The 15,396-nt window shown below is 41.6% G+C and overlaps 1 protein-coding gene across 1 annotated transcript in view; it reads right to left on the reverse strand.

Moving 5' to 3' along the window:
* DHRSX (dehydrogenase/reductase X-linked) overlaps window positions 1-15,396 on the reverse strand; it is a 161,968-nt gene that overhangs the window by 43,080 nt on the left and 103,492 nt on the right. The window contains exon 5 of the mRNA XM_054654665.2: window positions 3,125-3,332. Within this exon, the coding sequence (XP_054510640.2) occupies window positions 3,125-3,332 (208 nt within the window). The remainder of the gene's footprint in view (window positions 1-3,124; window positions 3,333-15,396) is intronic.

Consider the following 15,396-nt stretch of genomic DNA (forward strand, 5'->3'; position numbering starts at 1 on the left):
GACAGCCTCAAAGAAAAAAAAAAGAAATAGGGAGGGAAAAGGTAATTTAAACAAAAAATGCTCATAAGACACAGATGAAGAAGCAGGCAAGCATGAAGAAAGAGACAACGAAGGAAGGAAAATAATGCAAAATGCAAAAAGACAAAATTAAATTATCCATCCCACTGAAAAGAGCTAACCAGAGCAACATGGGATAAATCATATTGATGAAATGGCAGGAAACAAACTAAAGAGGAAACATGGAGGACAGTAACACCAGCTTCATTTAACACTGATCATGGGACAGGCCTTCCAACAATTATTTGTTATGCAGTTGCCCTGTGGTCTCTGATATGGATGATGGCTGGTTTCAGATCAGATCTCTCAGCAGCAAGTACAAGCAATGAGGAGAAATGGGTGGGAGAAGGATTCCACAGAAAAGTCTGTGGTAAAGCAGAGAACTGAACCTCAGTTTAAGTCTCCTTTAAGGCAAGACAAGTCTTCTGCCCTTCCTTCTCTGCCATGCTTGATGGATGAATCCCTGCTCCAGTACTGTCACTCACCTCTAGTCAGGACACTAGCCCTACTGGCATCTAGGAATAATGGGACAAGAGGATGGTAAACAATTCAGCCTGCTGCCAGCAGTCATTTCCCCAGCACAGAGTACGTTCCCTTTTCACCAATAATGACTCCAGATGGTTTTTGTTGCTTTCCTGCTAGGTTAGGACTACCAGCCAACCTGGGAACATACACCCAAGTTGTAAAATGAATTATGGCCAACTGGCACAACTCAAAATATAGAAGGAAAAAAAAAAGAGTAGAGAATTTTTAGAATGATTTCCCATTCACACAAGCAGCAAAAATGAGATATGGCATCACCAGGAAACTGTTCACCATGGGTGTCTTTACCACATCCATTAAATCTCCTGAATGTTGCTCTGAATCACAAGGCATCTCCAGGGCCCCATGGAGTAGGCAATGCCTGGCTCTGATACCCCCCAGAAGTGCTCCTTCTAAACCCCCTGCTCACGCTGCAGGGACACACTCAAACACACAAGTGATCTCACTGGTTTTTGCAGCACTCATCATGGTGATGTCAAACTATTTGCCTGAGTGGGGGCTTATTGGCAGTTAGGCTGAAAAAAACAACAACCCAGGAGCATCTTTTTACACCTGAACCAAGGAAAAGTTTGGACCTGAATTTACAGCCCACTCCAGGTTTCACCAGTGTGCATATGTGCAGGCACCACTGCTACCTCTGAATGATTCAGAGCATCTGTGTGGGAATGAGCAGGCAAAACCAGTTAATAGTCTGTCATCTTTTATGGCCCTCCTTACATCAATAATGTTGAAAGGTAAAGGACACAAAAGCTGCAGGTAAATCTCACTGGTATATTAATTCTCTTTATGTCAGACTGGTCATGTTCTTGCTCAACCGTAACTTTCCAAATAAAAACATTTCTGGTTTCTTTAAAATATGAGTTAATAATGACACATCAAAGATAGGGATGATCCTAAATTAAAGAGGCACAGTACAATGCCTTGCTATAATAAAGGAAATTACTGTTATCTAGAGACACAGAACACTCATATTTAATTCTGCATTCCACACTTTAGCCCAAAGAAATACTAATCCACTTAGCCCCCTTGCATGGTTCCATCCAGCACATGGCCATCAGAAACAATGACTACACACATCAAGTGAAAAGTAAGGGTAATTTCCTGTGGTTATTTTACAAGCAAGAGATTAAATTGTGACTACCCTGCAGAGGTTTAAACAATGGCTTGTAATAAAACTGATGCCATAATATGTAATCAGAAGTTTGACATGCCTAATGCAGCATTCATATGTAAAATGTCTGCAGCGGAAACAGCCCAGCCATATAATTTCAGTCTTTGTTTGGAAATGAAACCTTGGGCCAGGTACCTCTGATCACCTGCTGAAGTCCCTATCAAAGGATGGAGACAGATTTCCATGGAAATGACACAGAAGTCAGACTGGCTCCATGCAGGCAGGCAGAAGCTCTCTGGAGCCCAGGAGAAGGCAGGCTCTGCTCGAGCCTGTTAGTAAGCACATCATTGCCATGCATGACTGCTTGGGGACATTTTCAAATTTATCTCAGTTATCCTGCCTGTTTCTCTGCTAACTAAACCACTCCATGTGGTTCCTGTATGACATCAGAGGCATTTACCACACCATTTGATGTCTTCCTAATGCTAGAAATACCCCACAGACATTCATCCACAGTTTTCCTAAATGAAAGCAGGAGGTCAGAAGTCATGCATGCATTTAAACCCATTTTACTGTATTAAAAACCCAGGGTGGGTTTGGGTTAAGGTTTGGGTGTCCATGAGCTCTTGGGGAAGCACATCAACACGAGCCAGGGTGCAGCAGTGGATGGCCAGGCTGATGTGTGACAGGGCAGGGACCGCAGGGCTGGGACAGGACAGGCAGGGTGACACAGCCTGGGGCCGGGGGTGGCTGAGGGATGATGGAGAAGGGCTGTGAGGGGAGCCACGGGCGAGACTGGGATGTCAGAGCAGAGCAGGACAAGGAGAGGGCTGGGGGCAGAGGGAGCTGCAGGCAGGGCAGGAGCAGCAGAGGGCTGGCACTGCAGCTGTGCGAGGCAGCTGGGCAGCAAAGGCAAGCTACCCCTGGAGCCCCACCAGCATCCCTGCTCGATGCAGCCACAGGCAGCTGTCTGAGCTTATCTGAGGGCTCTGTGCGCTCATCCTCTCGGGGATGAGCTCTAGTAGCATCCACCCAAGCCATTTCAAAACATCCCGGCTACAGAGCGTCTCTCCCTGGTTAGGTAGTGGCAAGTCCAGGCGCCACACGCACCACGAGCATCACCGCAGAATAAGCATCAGAAAGCAAAGTGAGGTTTTCGAAGTCCAGAATAAAAGACACCATTCAGAATTTATAAATTGTTTGTACATTTGGCTCAAGGCTGCAAGCTTTGATCAAATGTTAAATATATTAAGCAAGTGCTTGAGAAGCACCATAAATTTTGTTTAAAAAAAAAAGGCAACAAAACCCCATCTCATAGTCAGTAACAATTCTTCATAGTCAGTAACAATTCTCTTGTATTTTAATCCGCACAGGATTACTACAGATCAGTGAATACCAAAAAGGGATCGGTACCTGCTTTGTAAGTCGTTTAGGTGCAATTTGCCTACATAATGGGTGGCTGATGAGACAGTGATGATCCTAGCGTTGTGACTGTGCGTTCCTGATTGCTTCAGCGCATCCAAGAGGAGGTTAGTCAACAGGAAGTGTCCCAAGTAGTTCAAGCCGAAGTGCTCCTCAAACCCATCCTCCGTCTTCCTTTCAGGGACCAGCATCACCCCAGCTGGAGGAAAAAGTAGAGGTAAAACCTGTTGATTTATTTCAGAGGAGCAGCAATCTAGAGGGAGTACGGCTCTCCTGCTGCAGAGGGTAAACACAGCATTCAGAGCAGTGAGTGACTGGTGATGGCATGTAAAGTCGACACTGATTGATTCCTGACAAGAAAAATGTCTAAACCCTCACTTTGGTTTCTTTATCCAGAAAATATGCTGATTGAATCTCTCTCTCCCTCCCTGCAGGACTGTAAGTCCATTTGTGAAAAGTGTTTTCAAGAAGTGGAAGCTGGGCGATCCCAACAACATTCCCCCCATCAAAGCTCTGAGCAGTGGAGACAAGACCAGGCTAGGCAGCAGACCTGCTCTCCCAGACAGCCTTCTCCTGGGGCCTGGCTGGAGTTGAAAGCTCTGGTGAGTCTACATCTGAAATCTGCAACTTCTCTCCCACTGGTGTGGGTGAGAACAGATGTAGTAAATTTACCCAATATATCTTAATTACCATGCTTACAAGCAGCTGCATATTGAAATTAGGTTTTCAATGCTTATTTTGGCAATATTTTTGCATAAATTTCCACAAACCACAATTTTCAAACTCAGTGTCTAAAATAAGTATCCACATCTCCATCATGAGATGTTGATTTCAGCATCTTGCAGAGAATTCTGAGCTCATGCATAAATTATATCATGTACTGAGGCTGTGTGAGGGATAGTTACCCTGCTCAGTTATAGCATTAACTTGAATGCTATAAATTTTTCTTATTTTGTTAAAATTTAATTACTGTACAAGTGGACATGACCTTTGTCATTTAAATGGAGATGGACATAACTCATGGAGAATCCTGTAATAGGATGCTTCTCTCTAACAACCATAAATATTATACAGCAGAAAGGCCACTCCTGCACACAAGACATGACAGAGTGTCAGCCTAATCCTCATGCTACTTCATGTGCCCATTAAAAAGACTTCAACATCCCATTTCCTGATGTGAGCCTGACCTGATGATCACATATTAAATGACCATTTTAAATTGCACGTGCTGTGCATCTACATCACTTGTTTTGGGGGGTTCTGCCACCTGACAGTCCTGCTTTGTTGCTGTCTCTTGGGCTGAAAGAGAGATATTTTTGGGATCTTTTTTATTATGGCAAACAGCCATAGAGATTTACCTGTGGCTTCCTGCCATTTAATGGAGCAACTGGAGAAGCAGTGGGAGGGGAAGAAACTCAAGAAGGCCACAGAGAAAACAAAATGTTTGGGTGGAGCACAGCATACCTGCAAATGGAGAACTTAAGACTGAACATGAGCAATGCTGACTGGTGGCACAGTGAAAGAAACACAACACAAATTACATTATGAGGCTCCACAAAAGCTTTGAGCCATTTACGGCTGCTACAATGTCATTTACTCCTGTAAACTGTGTATAATCACATCTGTAACACTGGCTGGTACTGAGAACTGCCATGAAGGTTATGGACAGATGTAAATGAGAGACGGGCCCAGCTGTGACTTCTTCTTGTTTTCTGGGAAGAAGGAAAGGATGGGAATGGCTTGGGGATGAAACAAACCCCAGGCTCCCAGACTACGTCTCAGCCTGCTACAGTGCAAGTTTCAGCACAGACAGCATGAGCTGTAGGAGGGCACATGGAAACATTGCTGCATCTCTGAGCACCAGGCCTAGTACAAGGAAATGATTTGCATATCTCTGAGGCCATCCTGCCCTCCAAAGCTCTGACACTTGGAAAAGGTGAAAGGCAGCAAGTTGCCAGAGTTTTCTTTGCAGCAACACAAGTAAAATACAGGGCCAAGAAAGGCAGTTGATATTAAAGAGCCCCAGCACAGCAATGCTGATCTGCACGGCAAATGCTGCTTCTGCATCTGCTGGGATTGCTGCAGGGCTCAATACAAGACCCCTCCATGCACAGACCCACTTCTGTTGGTTGGGTCAGACGGAGGGATGGAGAAATTTGTCCTGTGTGTTAGACAGCAGTGTGTTAGACAGCTGCTGCAGCCGTTCAGCTTGGCATCATGAGCAGCAGGCAAGCCCAGGGAGGCTGCCGTCGCTCACATTAGCCCCCAGGATGCCTGTGCCACTGCAACCTCACCCTCGACCTCCAGAGAGGCACAGGATCTCAAGAACACAGAGAGGCTTTGCCCTCCACCCCAATTAGTCTCCACCATCTGTGCTGTGCATCCTAGAAGCAAAAAAAAAACCAGATCTGAGCTCAGGTCAGGAGACAGAAAAAATTTTCATTTACGCAATGCACAACTGTAAAGATACACACTCCCCGATATTCTTTTGCTCATTCTTCAAGAGCATTCCCTGAGTAGAAATTCTGGTCAAGTCCTTGAGCAGGCACAATCACCTCTGCCTCAATCTGATTCTATCACAATTCCCTTTGTGTCTTCAAGAGCTGCCCAAATAATGTTAAGCCAAAACACCTTTGAAAGACTTTTTCTGTTTTTTAAAGGCTCCCATCTTTCAGGTAGTTCATATCAAGGCTCTCAAAAAATCTTGTCCTGTAATCTGAGGGCAGTTTCTCTTATTTGAGGAAAAGCCATTTTAATTTACTAAAAGTGAGCATACAAAGGAATACCCAACAGCCAACTGAACCTGTCTCCTTCCTTAACAAAAGGGAAAACCTTGTAAGTGTAGCAGCAAGCTCTCTTTCTTAAATTATTAACTACCTAACATTCAGGAGATACTAAAAGTGGCATGCTATTGATTTTCTCTTGTCCTGAAACATCATCAGCTTTACCTAAGGGTCCCAAATGTTAACTCAAAAATGAAAGCTGGTTCTATTTTAATTCTTTTAATTAATCCAATACTACTTGAAATGTTAATAAATGCCTTGTCTTTTCATTGTAAACTGAGAATGACTGTGCTTTGCTTTTTCTTCCAATATGGAATCCAAACAACTCAGTATCTTTCTGATTTTAATTATCAAGAGTCAGCCTTATAATTTTTTCAGACTGTACGTGAAATTTGAAGTGGCAGCACACAAACCATTAATGCCAAACACCTCGGTTCTGATATAACCTTCTTATATGTTTTTCCTCTTGATTTAACTGCATTGTCTCCAGAAGATTGAGTTTTAAAATATCACTGATAACATCATGGCATAAGAAAATGAATTAATAGGTAAACTGAACATAAGCCTCTACTTTGTAATTGATTAGCAGTTGCTGAAATATTCCAGCAAAAGTCTGATAGTATGGGATTAAAAAACTGACTAAACAAAACATGGATGTGTGATTTTGCAGAGGTAGTAATAAATTAGAATAAGGAAAATATTTTTCTGTAAAACTATGCTGAACAACTGTTCTTATATATATGGCAATACAGTGTGCTGCAGTTCTGCATTTATTGCAATATGTTTGAATTATACACATTTTTATTTTGCTTTAATGAATAACAAAAAATATATTCTTTTTTAATTCTATGACTAGGCAATCAATAACCATATTTCTCACTCAAAGAATGAGTACACTTCAAGAGAGCTGTCTTTGTAAGCAGGAATTTATGATGATTTTCTATATAAGTTTGTAATGAAACTCTTGGTTTCTGATCCATCTTATGTAATTTAAAGAACAAAATGGATCTGACACTGCATGCAGCATAGCAAAAAAATTTATGATAGTTATAAATATTATAGGCCAGAAAAACCCCATTTTTATTGAATTATACAGGGAAATTTGCACTATGCCTGCTCGTACTGCAGATGATGACAAACATTGCTCTAACTCCCATACCTCCCACTGCAAAGACGTCCTCCATCTCCATTATAAAATGTGTTTTAAGAGCTGTAAAAATACAAGTATTTCACTCATCTGGATTTATTTACAGTGAGCTGCTTGGAGGTTTTTTAAGTCAGTTCTCTCAAACTCACTACAAAATAAAAATTTAAAATCTCTTTTTCACATACAGAAAAAAATGTCTGCCTTCCCAGCCAGGCTCACAGAAGAGGGTTTGGAGGCAGATCCCCCCCTCACACAAGTTCTTTTATCTCCAGACAGCCAAAGGCTGGGCAGATAAAGCAATAGGTCAGCCACAAACACACATAAAACCTTCCCAGCAGGAGGGGAACCTTTATAATCACAGTCACCCAATTCTTGCTATTTACAAGGAAGAGATACATACTGTACCAAAAATGTTCCCAAGGGGAAAAATTAGGAAACAGCTACTTCCAGTAAAAGCACAAAGCCCTTTTTCCATACTGGCTTTGCACTGTCTTAGCTGATGCCTGTAGCAGCATTTCCAATCCCACGAGTGCAGCCAGACAGGGAAACCCACCCCTACTTCACAGAATGTCAAAACTGCTCTGTTCTGCACACCCATGCCACAAAACACCTCTGGGTGTACCTACATGCAAAATAGCATGGGCCACCTCTCACCTGAGCAGGACAGCCATACAGCAGCATGCCCTGGCTAGGCTGCCTGTAGCAGATTGCTTGTTCCACCTCGTTCCATTGGGCTGTGCAATCCCAGAGTATGCCTGCCCTGTGGGTCTCCTGGCTAGGGAGCAACAAGAACATGAAGTGCCTTAGTGTAAGAATGGCCCCCAGAAGTGCTTACTGAAGGCACAGCTGTGCCCACTTGACTGCTTCTTACAGGCACTGCTTCTTCCTGCCTCGTCTGGGCTGAAGAGCAGTGAATTTACAGCACTGTAAATTCTAAAAGCTGTGACATGGCTGCTTAAGCCACATCCCTAACCCAGAGTCCAGTGCTACAGGTAGGCCACATGCCTCTTGGTACCCCAGGAATGTTCTGAGTCTCAACGGGACCACACACAGAAGCCAGATTAACAGTGCATGAGAACTGAAAAGATAAAAATCCCAACAGTTTAGAAGAAAAACACAAAACCACAGACTTGGTGCAGCTTTCCAGCGTTACTGTCTTACTCCCTGTCTCTACAGAGGGAGCTTAGACTCTTGCATTTCCTGATGTCTTTTGGAGTTTTATATGTGTGTATACAATTTTCAAAAGCCAAATGTGAGGAAAATGAAGCAAAGCAAGAACTTTTACCCCATGGCATAACAATGACACTGGATGACACAGATACCACACCAATGCATTTGACCACTGGGGAGATGTAAAGACACCTGGTAGTCTATTTGGCATCAGTGATGGAACAGTGTCCTGTGCATGGACCTTTCCTGGAAGGGACCTGCCCCTGTGAAAACAGGTTTGATAAAGGAAAGGGACCCAGCCTGGGGTTGTGGAGAAGAACCATCTCCAGAAGATTAGGTCTCTCCTGCCTCATCCCAGGACAACTTCCCCACAGGAGTTTGCCTGAGCCTCTGCTCCAGCACTGAACAAGTTCCCATGAGCTCTCACCTCCTGCTCCCCACTCCCAAGATGCTCTGCATCACTCATTGCCTTTTCTGATTATCTTTACTGACAGCTTCCCCAGTTCCCTGTGCTGGGCAAAATGCATGGCCATGATGAACCAAGGACAATGTTCTGCTTCCCAGCCTCCCCTCCTTCCCTCCCACCACAATCAAGTGATCCCATGCTGATCTTATCAAGGAACTGCATGTGCTCAGGAAGGAGGGGAGAGGCTCAGCTCCAAACATGTAGATCAGCTCCATCTACCCCTCTGCTTCCCTGCAAATGGTGAATTCCTTCTCCCCATTCTCTTACCCAGCCACTGTAGCTCCTTTGTGTCTCAATCCCACATCACTCTGCACCCTGCAAGCATCTGCCTGTCACACACCTGGCTCACCCTACCCTCACTGCTGAGGCTTGTTTCCTGCTGGAGCCAGGATCTGTGGCTCTGAGGCTCCTCCCAGCTTCTCCATCCCTGCTTCAGAATCAACCAGATGTGACCAAGTCACAAGTGTCCACCCTATTGAATTGGCTGATCAAGCAGGAGAGAGACTCCAATTCCTTCTCTTCCAGGAGAAATAATTCTCATCTCTGTTAAACATCAGTAAACTTGCAAGTAAGAGATCAGTCAAGAATGCCTTCATAGAGAAAAGATTCAATCATTTAGTACCCAACACAGACTCCAGTCCTCAAGGTTAAGGACTTGATCCTTGTGAATTATATGGTGTCTAAGCATTTCCAGCCTCTGACTGAGACATCTCCTACAGCTCAGACATGCCTAATGGCTCTCTTCATCCTCACTACCCACCCCAGCTCTACCTCAGTACCTGCTCTCTTATTGATTTTCTGATATTTAACAAAAATATATGCTATGCTCTTAGTTTAATTCTCTATAAAAGTCTTTTAATCAGAAATTACAAATGTTTTACAATCAAGGTTTCTGCCATCCTGATGGTTCCCAGCTGTCCTGTTTGTTCCTCCCACCCATCAACTCTTCACAGTCTATTTTTCACAAGACAGAAACTTGTCTCAGAGCTCATGGAAGACTGAGGCCACCAATCTTGAGAGTGGAGAGACTGGAGGAGCCTGAAGTGAGACCCAGTGCCCATCTCCACCAAGCTCAGAGGCAGACAGGAAGAGCAGATGGGATGCTGGTGCCCAATCTCAGTGCTGGTGCATTTGCCTGCATGCAGCACCTCCCACTATGGCTAAGGACTGTGATTTGGGCAGAAAGACCTGCTCAGGATCGACTTGGGACATGCTTGGTACAGGCAAAATATTCAGAGAGGAACACATAAAAGGTGGCTCACAAAGTGCAGTGCTTAGCAGGCTTCTGCCTTGACCCATCAGGGGAATATTCCATAAGTAACAAAAGATGCAGCCAGCACTGACACAAAGGCAAGATCTTGTCTGCATTCAATTCCACACTGTGTGATAACACCACAGCCTTTATGAAAAGCCTTGCCGTCATTTCTGACATTAAAAAAAAACTCCTAAGTTGTTTGTCTTACGATTCCTGGAAACAGATAAACTGTTTTATCTGGCATTACAAAATAAAATAAAGAAAAAAAAAAGTCAGCCGAAGGCAAATAATTGGCATGGAAACTCTTAGCCCAAACACTAAAAGTTTGGCAAAGTAGTGAGGAATTGAAAACTGAGTAATGTCTGCTGCTCGTGCTCCAAGACCCACCTACAATGTTCACTAGGGAGATGTGCACTGTATTGCCTGTGCCAAAGATAAAGCAATGTGTCTTTCCAGAAAAAAAAAATTCTTAGTTTCCCACTAGGTTAAAGAAAAGAAAAGGAAAAAATGCCGACAATCCACATTCAGGGACTGTGAGAACAGCAACCAAATCTTGGTAGATGCAGAACATGGGCAAACCAGCAGTAATACCTCCATAAGAACAGATCCACATTCAGAATCAAGGTCACACTGCTGCACGTGAACGCAGCACAAGCTAGTTCCTTGGAAAATGTGTCAGTTAAAAAAAGTAAATACGTTCCATAACCAAGATTTCAATTTTGGACTAAAATAAACCAGAGCATTCCTAATTAGGTCTGGTTCAAATAACCCTGTGTTTCCTAAAAATATGCTCGGTAACTGTTTGGTTATTTGAGCTGGCACAATGGTGAGTTAGCCCACTCACAATCATAAAATAGGAAAGTCAGTCACAGCTTTCTAATTCAATAGGATATTCTCTCAGAAGTAAAATATTTCAGTTTGCATTTTGTATAAAAAATATTTTTACCTAAAATCTATGAAAAGATTAAGTAAAAATAAAACATGGCTCACTCCTGCCTTTCAGAAAAGCCAATGGCAAATGTTCCACACACTTAAGTAGAACTGGTTGGGTTTCCTAATCCATCAATAGCTGAATTTTGTATCTGTCTTCCACTGATAAAATGTTCACATTCAAAACATAAAAGCAAATGGGTCAAAAACCTGCAGCATGTGGAGCCTCAGATATTTCCCCTTTCAAAAAGTGTTTGATATCACAGACAGAAGATAAAAAAAGCTTTGGAAATAATCAGAAAGAGAAAGATAATATCAAACAAAAGTCAGGATTTTCATGAATGAAATCCTTACTCTTTGAAAGCCAGAAGAGTCTAAGGTTACCCCTCTAACTTATTAGTTCTTCCAATAAATAATAAACCTTTTAGAGGAAATCTAACATCTTCTTATAAGATACATATAATTCTGGCAGACCAAAAGTGCTATCCAAGTATAATAAAATCTCTAGCTGATGACTGCTGCTAAAAGTCCATACAGCAGATAAACGTGGGCATTGCACAACCCTCACTTGCTGTGAATGAGCCAGGCTGGATCCTGCCAGCAGTGTCATGGTGCTCTGACACATGTGCCCAGACAAGTTACTCACAATACCCAAGGCATCTAATAGCTGGGAAGAGCAGTGTGTGAGCAGCCAGCCAGCCTCCCCACAGCCAGCTCTCTGAAAAGAGAGCTCTTCCAAAAAACCTGAGACGATGGCATCTGTCATGCACTGAACTTCATAAAAAAATATGGCTCTGGGAGTTTCTTCTCATCTTAGAATGTGTTAATACGGCATGTGAAGGTCCTTATGAATCTTCCAGTTTTTCCCACCATACATGGAAGATCCAATGTAAGCCAATCTCTCCATCTCCACCTCAAATTAGCTTTTCCCGGTAAAACGATTCCCAAAGGCCCAGCTCTCCCATGATGTCTAGTACTTATCATCCATTACATACAGGTAAAGGCTATTTACTCTTCTGCTCATCCCTTCTGTCTTTGCCATATCCCTCTGAACCTTTTCCATCACAGCTTTGCTTGGGTATTGGTCTAATTTGTCTTTGGGGAAGGATAAAGATGAAACATGATGTTGTAAGCAAGACACTGGAAGAACTTTTATGAGACATCATATCCTGAATTCACCACAGCTTTCCTGTGTGCCTGGAAGAGAAGCATTAATTTCAATGAAATCCAAGTTTCACTGGAGTAACAGCAACCCCTCCTCACTAACTTTCCCTCAAGGCCTTCTCCAGTGAATTTCCACATCTCTGAGGTTTCTTTCCTTTTCATCAGAACAGCCAGTGTAGCCTGCAGCTGCTACAGGCAAGGGAGCTGGCTCTTACCTAATCCAGTGGGACAGGATCTTTTCATAGATCTCACTGTGATAATTTCAAACAATTTAACTATTAGTAAATTCAACTTATAAATATGGCCCATGAGTAGGTAAGTATGTATAGAATTGTTTGCATTTGATACATTCCCTTGTTCCCAGCCCTTGAACTTCACTTTTCTTCTGAAGATCTGATCCTACAAATACTCAAATGCAAGAATAATTTAGTATGTGATCAACTATGACAGCATCTATGGGACTATTCAAAGGACCCCTAGCTGACCTGCACATGGCTGGATTGTGTGTAGGTAACACAAGGAAATATATATATTTCACATACTCAGCTACTGATACAGCTTTTAATGTGCTCTAGGAACCGAAGAGGTAAGCTTATACGGTCTTATTCATTCTATCAAGAGACTGATAGTTTCTCAGATGATCCACAAAGTACCAAATATGATCATCTGAATTAGCTAGCAGTTCAGGAATATTGATTTTAAATTGGCCTAGATAGGCTTCAACCTGAAATACATTAACTGTAATCTGCCTGCAATAGGCTAGTAATAGGCCTGAAATCTCTGAGTTGGCATTTCATTGTTAATGAGCTAGACAGTGGATGTTTGGCATCCAGAAGTATCCTGGTGTCCCTAAATACCTTGTGATTTTTGTGTTGGCTCTGTTGGTTTTAAGATCATTAGGTACTGTAAACAACATACAAGCAAACACATTAACTACAATGTGCTAAGAAACAGTTCTAGCACACAGAGAAAATTACTGCCTTCAACGCTAGGAAAAAACATCTCTGGCATGAAACAGTGACTGCTGGTCATGGAATTTTACAAAGTGTTTTAGTATCTGTCCCTTTTTCAACCACAAGAAGACAGCAGACTTTCTAATGCATTTTAACAGTAATGCCATTTTTAGGAATATATTAAATAATTAACACTAGTGTACATGCTGTAATTTGCTAAATGCTTTTCAGCTGTACAGAGACAGAGTTCTTTCTAAAACAAAACTAAAAATTAGCACCCAAATGCTAATTAGCAGACTAGAAGACACATTCTTCTGACCTTCTGTCAGATAAAGCTTTCTTCACTGCTTCTGCTGCATCCCTCTTTCTGTGGCTTACAGTTCAACCATTTAGCTTACTTCTTGTTTTCTACAGAAAATGAATTTGTTTTCTATGTAATAGCATTTTTCTCTTTCTAGCACAAGCACATTGTATTTAAAAAAAGTTTATATAATACTCTATTTGCATTTTTAATATGTTTTGTTTATTTTAAAAACCAAGAGCTGATTCTGCACATTACTGATGCAGAAAGCACAGTAATGGAAAAACAAGCCCTTATTTGTCAGCTGAAATAAGGCGTGCATTCAACCAAATTTTTCCTTTTAAATTAGAAATTAGAAAATTAAGTGTACATGCTAAAATAAGCTAAAACAAAAAGAGGAGGTGATCAGTGCACTAATCTCCATTTAGTTGGATACCTGAACTTCAAATGATTATTGTGGGACCTGAATGTTTAGCTCTAGAAGAATACTTAGAAACTCAGGATTTTAGTATTAATTTAATTTCCGACTGAATCCTTGAGTTAGGTAAGGGATAGAGAGCCAGTGATGAAGAGATATTTTTTTTAAAAATCACCAATGACCTTAAAAGCTGCTGAATTTCATAACAATCTTAGGTCAGACATGTAGTCTTGATTATTTATTTGGTAATTCACATGTAAATGTGTAATTTACACATGAAATTCACATGAATTCATAGTAATTGACATGAAATCCCTTGTCTTCAATAATATTTTAATGTTAATTTCATAGCTTGCGTTCTTGCAAAATGTTGGAACTTTTATCAAGTCATCTGCAAATGTTTGGCTTTTTTACAGGTTTGCACAAGTCCCCAATGAATATAATACACATTCACATAGATACAGGATACATATCCATGGAGATAATAGGTGGAAAATTCACTAACATGTGCACATGATTATATCAATCAATTTAAAAGATTTTGATTTAAGCAATTAAATAATACTAGTGTGTAGTGCAACAATCTCAGTGTAACAATTCTTGCATTTTTACACTAAATGTAACAGAAGACTGCAGCCCTGATAATAAAATGCTTGTTCTCATGAAGAGAGAAATAAAAAATTTTACTAGCTTGCTGATAGTTTGATTCAGAAGTCATGGGATGCATACAAAGTCTGATTTTCAAAACCTATGGGAAAGGCAGCGGAACAGGCAACTGAGATGAGGCTTCTGAGAGAGCAATGCTTCCAGCTCTGCAGCAACCATGGTGGGCTGAATCATCCTCCTTAGTGCATAGAAACAAAAAAAAAGTAAAAAGATAATAAAGGAGGAAAGAGGAAGGGAAAGGGAAAGAGAAAAGCCAACCAGATAGCCCAAAGGCCAGCACTTCACTTGATTGAGCTCAGTGCTGGTGGTTTTTGCATCAGGCCACTTCTCCTCTATTGGGTTTGTCCATTTTCCTCTTATGTAGCAAGGAAACATTTGGGCTTTCACTATGAAACAAAAGTTACTGGGGAAAGTGCACCTTAAAAAAAGGACCTTAAAAAAAAAATGTGGGAAAGACCATTCAGAAGTGGAGTCATTGCCAGGCAATGGCCAGAGACTAACCTAATTCTCTGGAATTCTTTACCTGTGCTTTGGATGTGATTCTGTTAAGGCAAAAAAAATTACTTGAACCATTCCTTTCATTGTAGATTCTGGAAGGATTTTATCAAACAACAGATTTCTCTTGCCAACTGTATTTGGCAAGAAGCATAGGTGAAATCAAATGGCTTTCTTGCAAGTTACAAATACATAGACTGAAGCAGAATAAATTTTAGTCTCAAACTCCTTTCTTAAAAGAAGTTTTGGGCTTACACTCTTTGGTCTTGTAACATATTAAGAACATTAGTAGATCCATTTTCATACAACTTTGTTTCTTGGATAAGAAGACACATTTAATTTTCATCCAACCCAATTCAGCAGCAGCTAGGGCAGAAAAAAATCCTATATTCCAGAGGGCTTCCTGGTTGCTTCAGCCTCATAATTTTTCCCTCAGCTGGCCTCCAAGCCCCTGAAATTCTGACAATGCTGGCTTTGCTCATGCTGAAAACTAGTGCAGGGTAGGGGATACCTGA

This window comes from Agelaius phoeniceus, chromosome 2 (genome assembly GCF_051311805.1).
Source record: "Agelaius phoeniceus isolate bAgePho1 chromosome 2, bAgePho1.hap1, whole genome shotgun sequence".
Lineage (NCBI taxonomy): Eukaryota > Metazoa > Chordata > Aves > Passeriformes > Icteridae > Agelaius > Agelaius phoeniceus.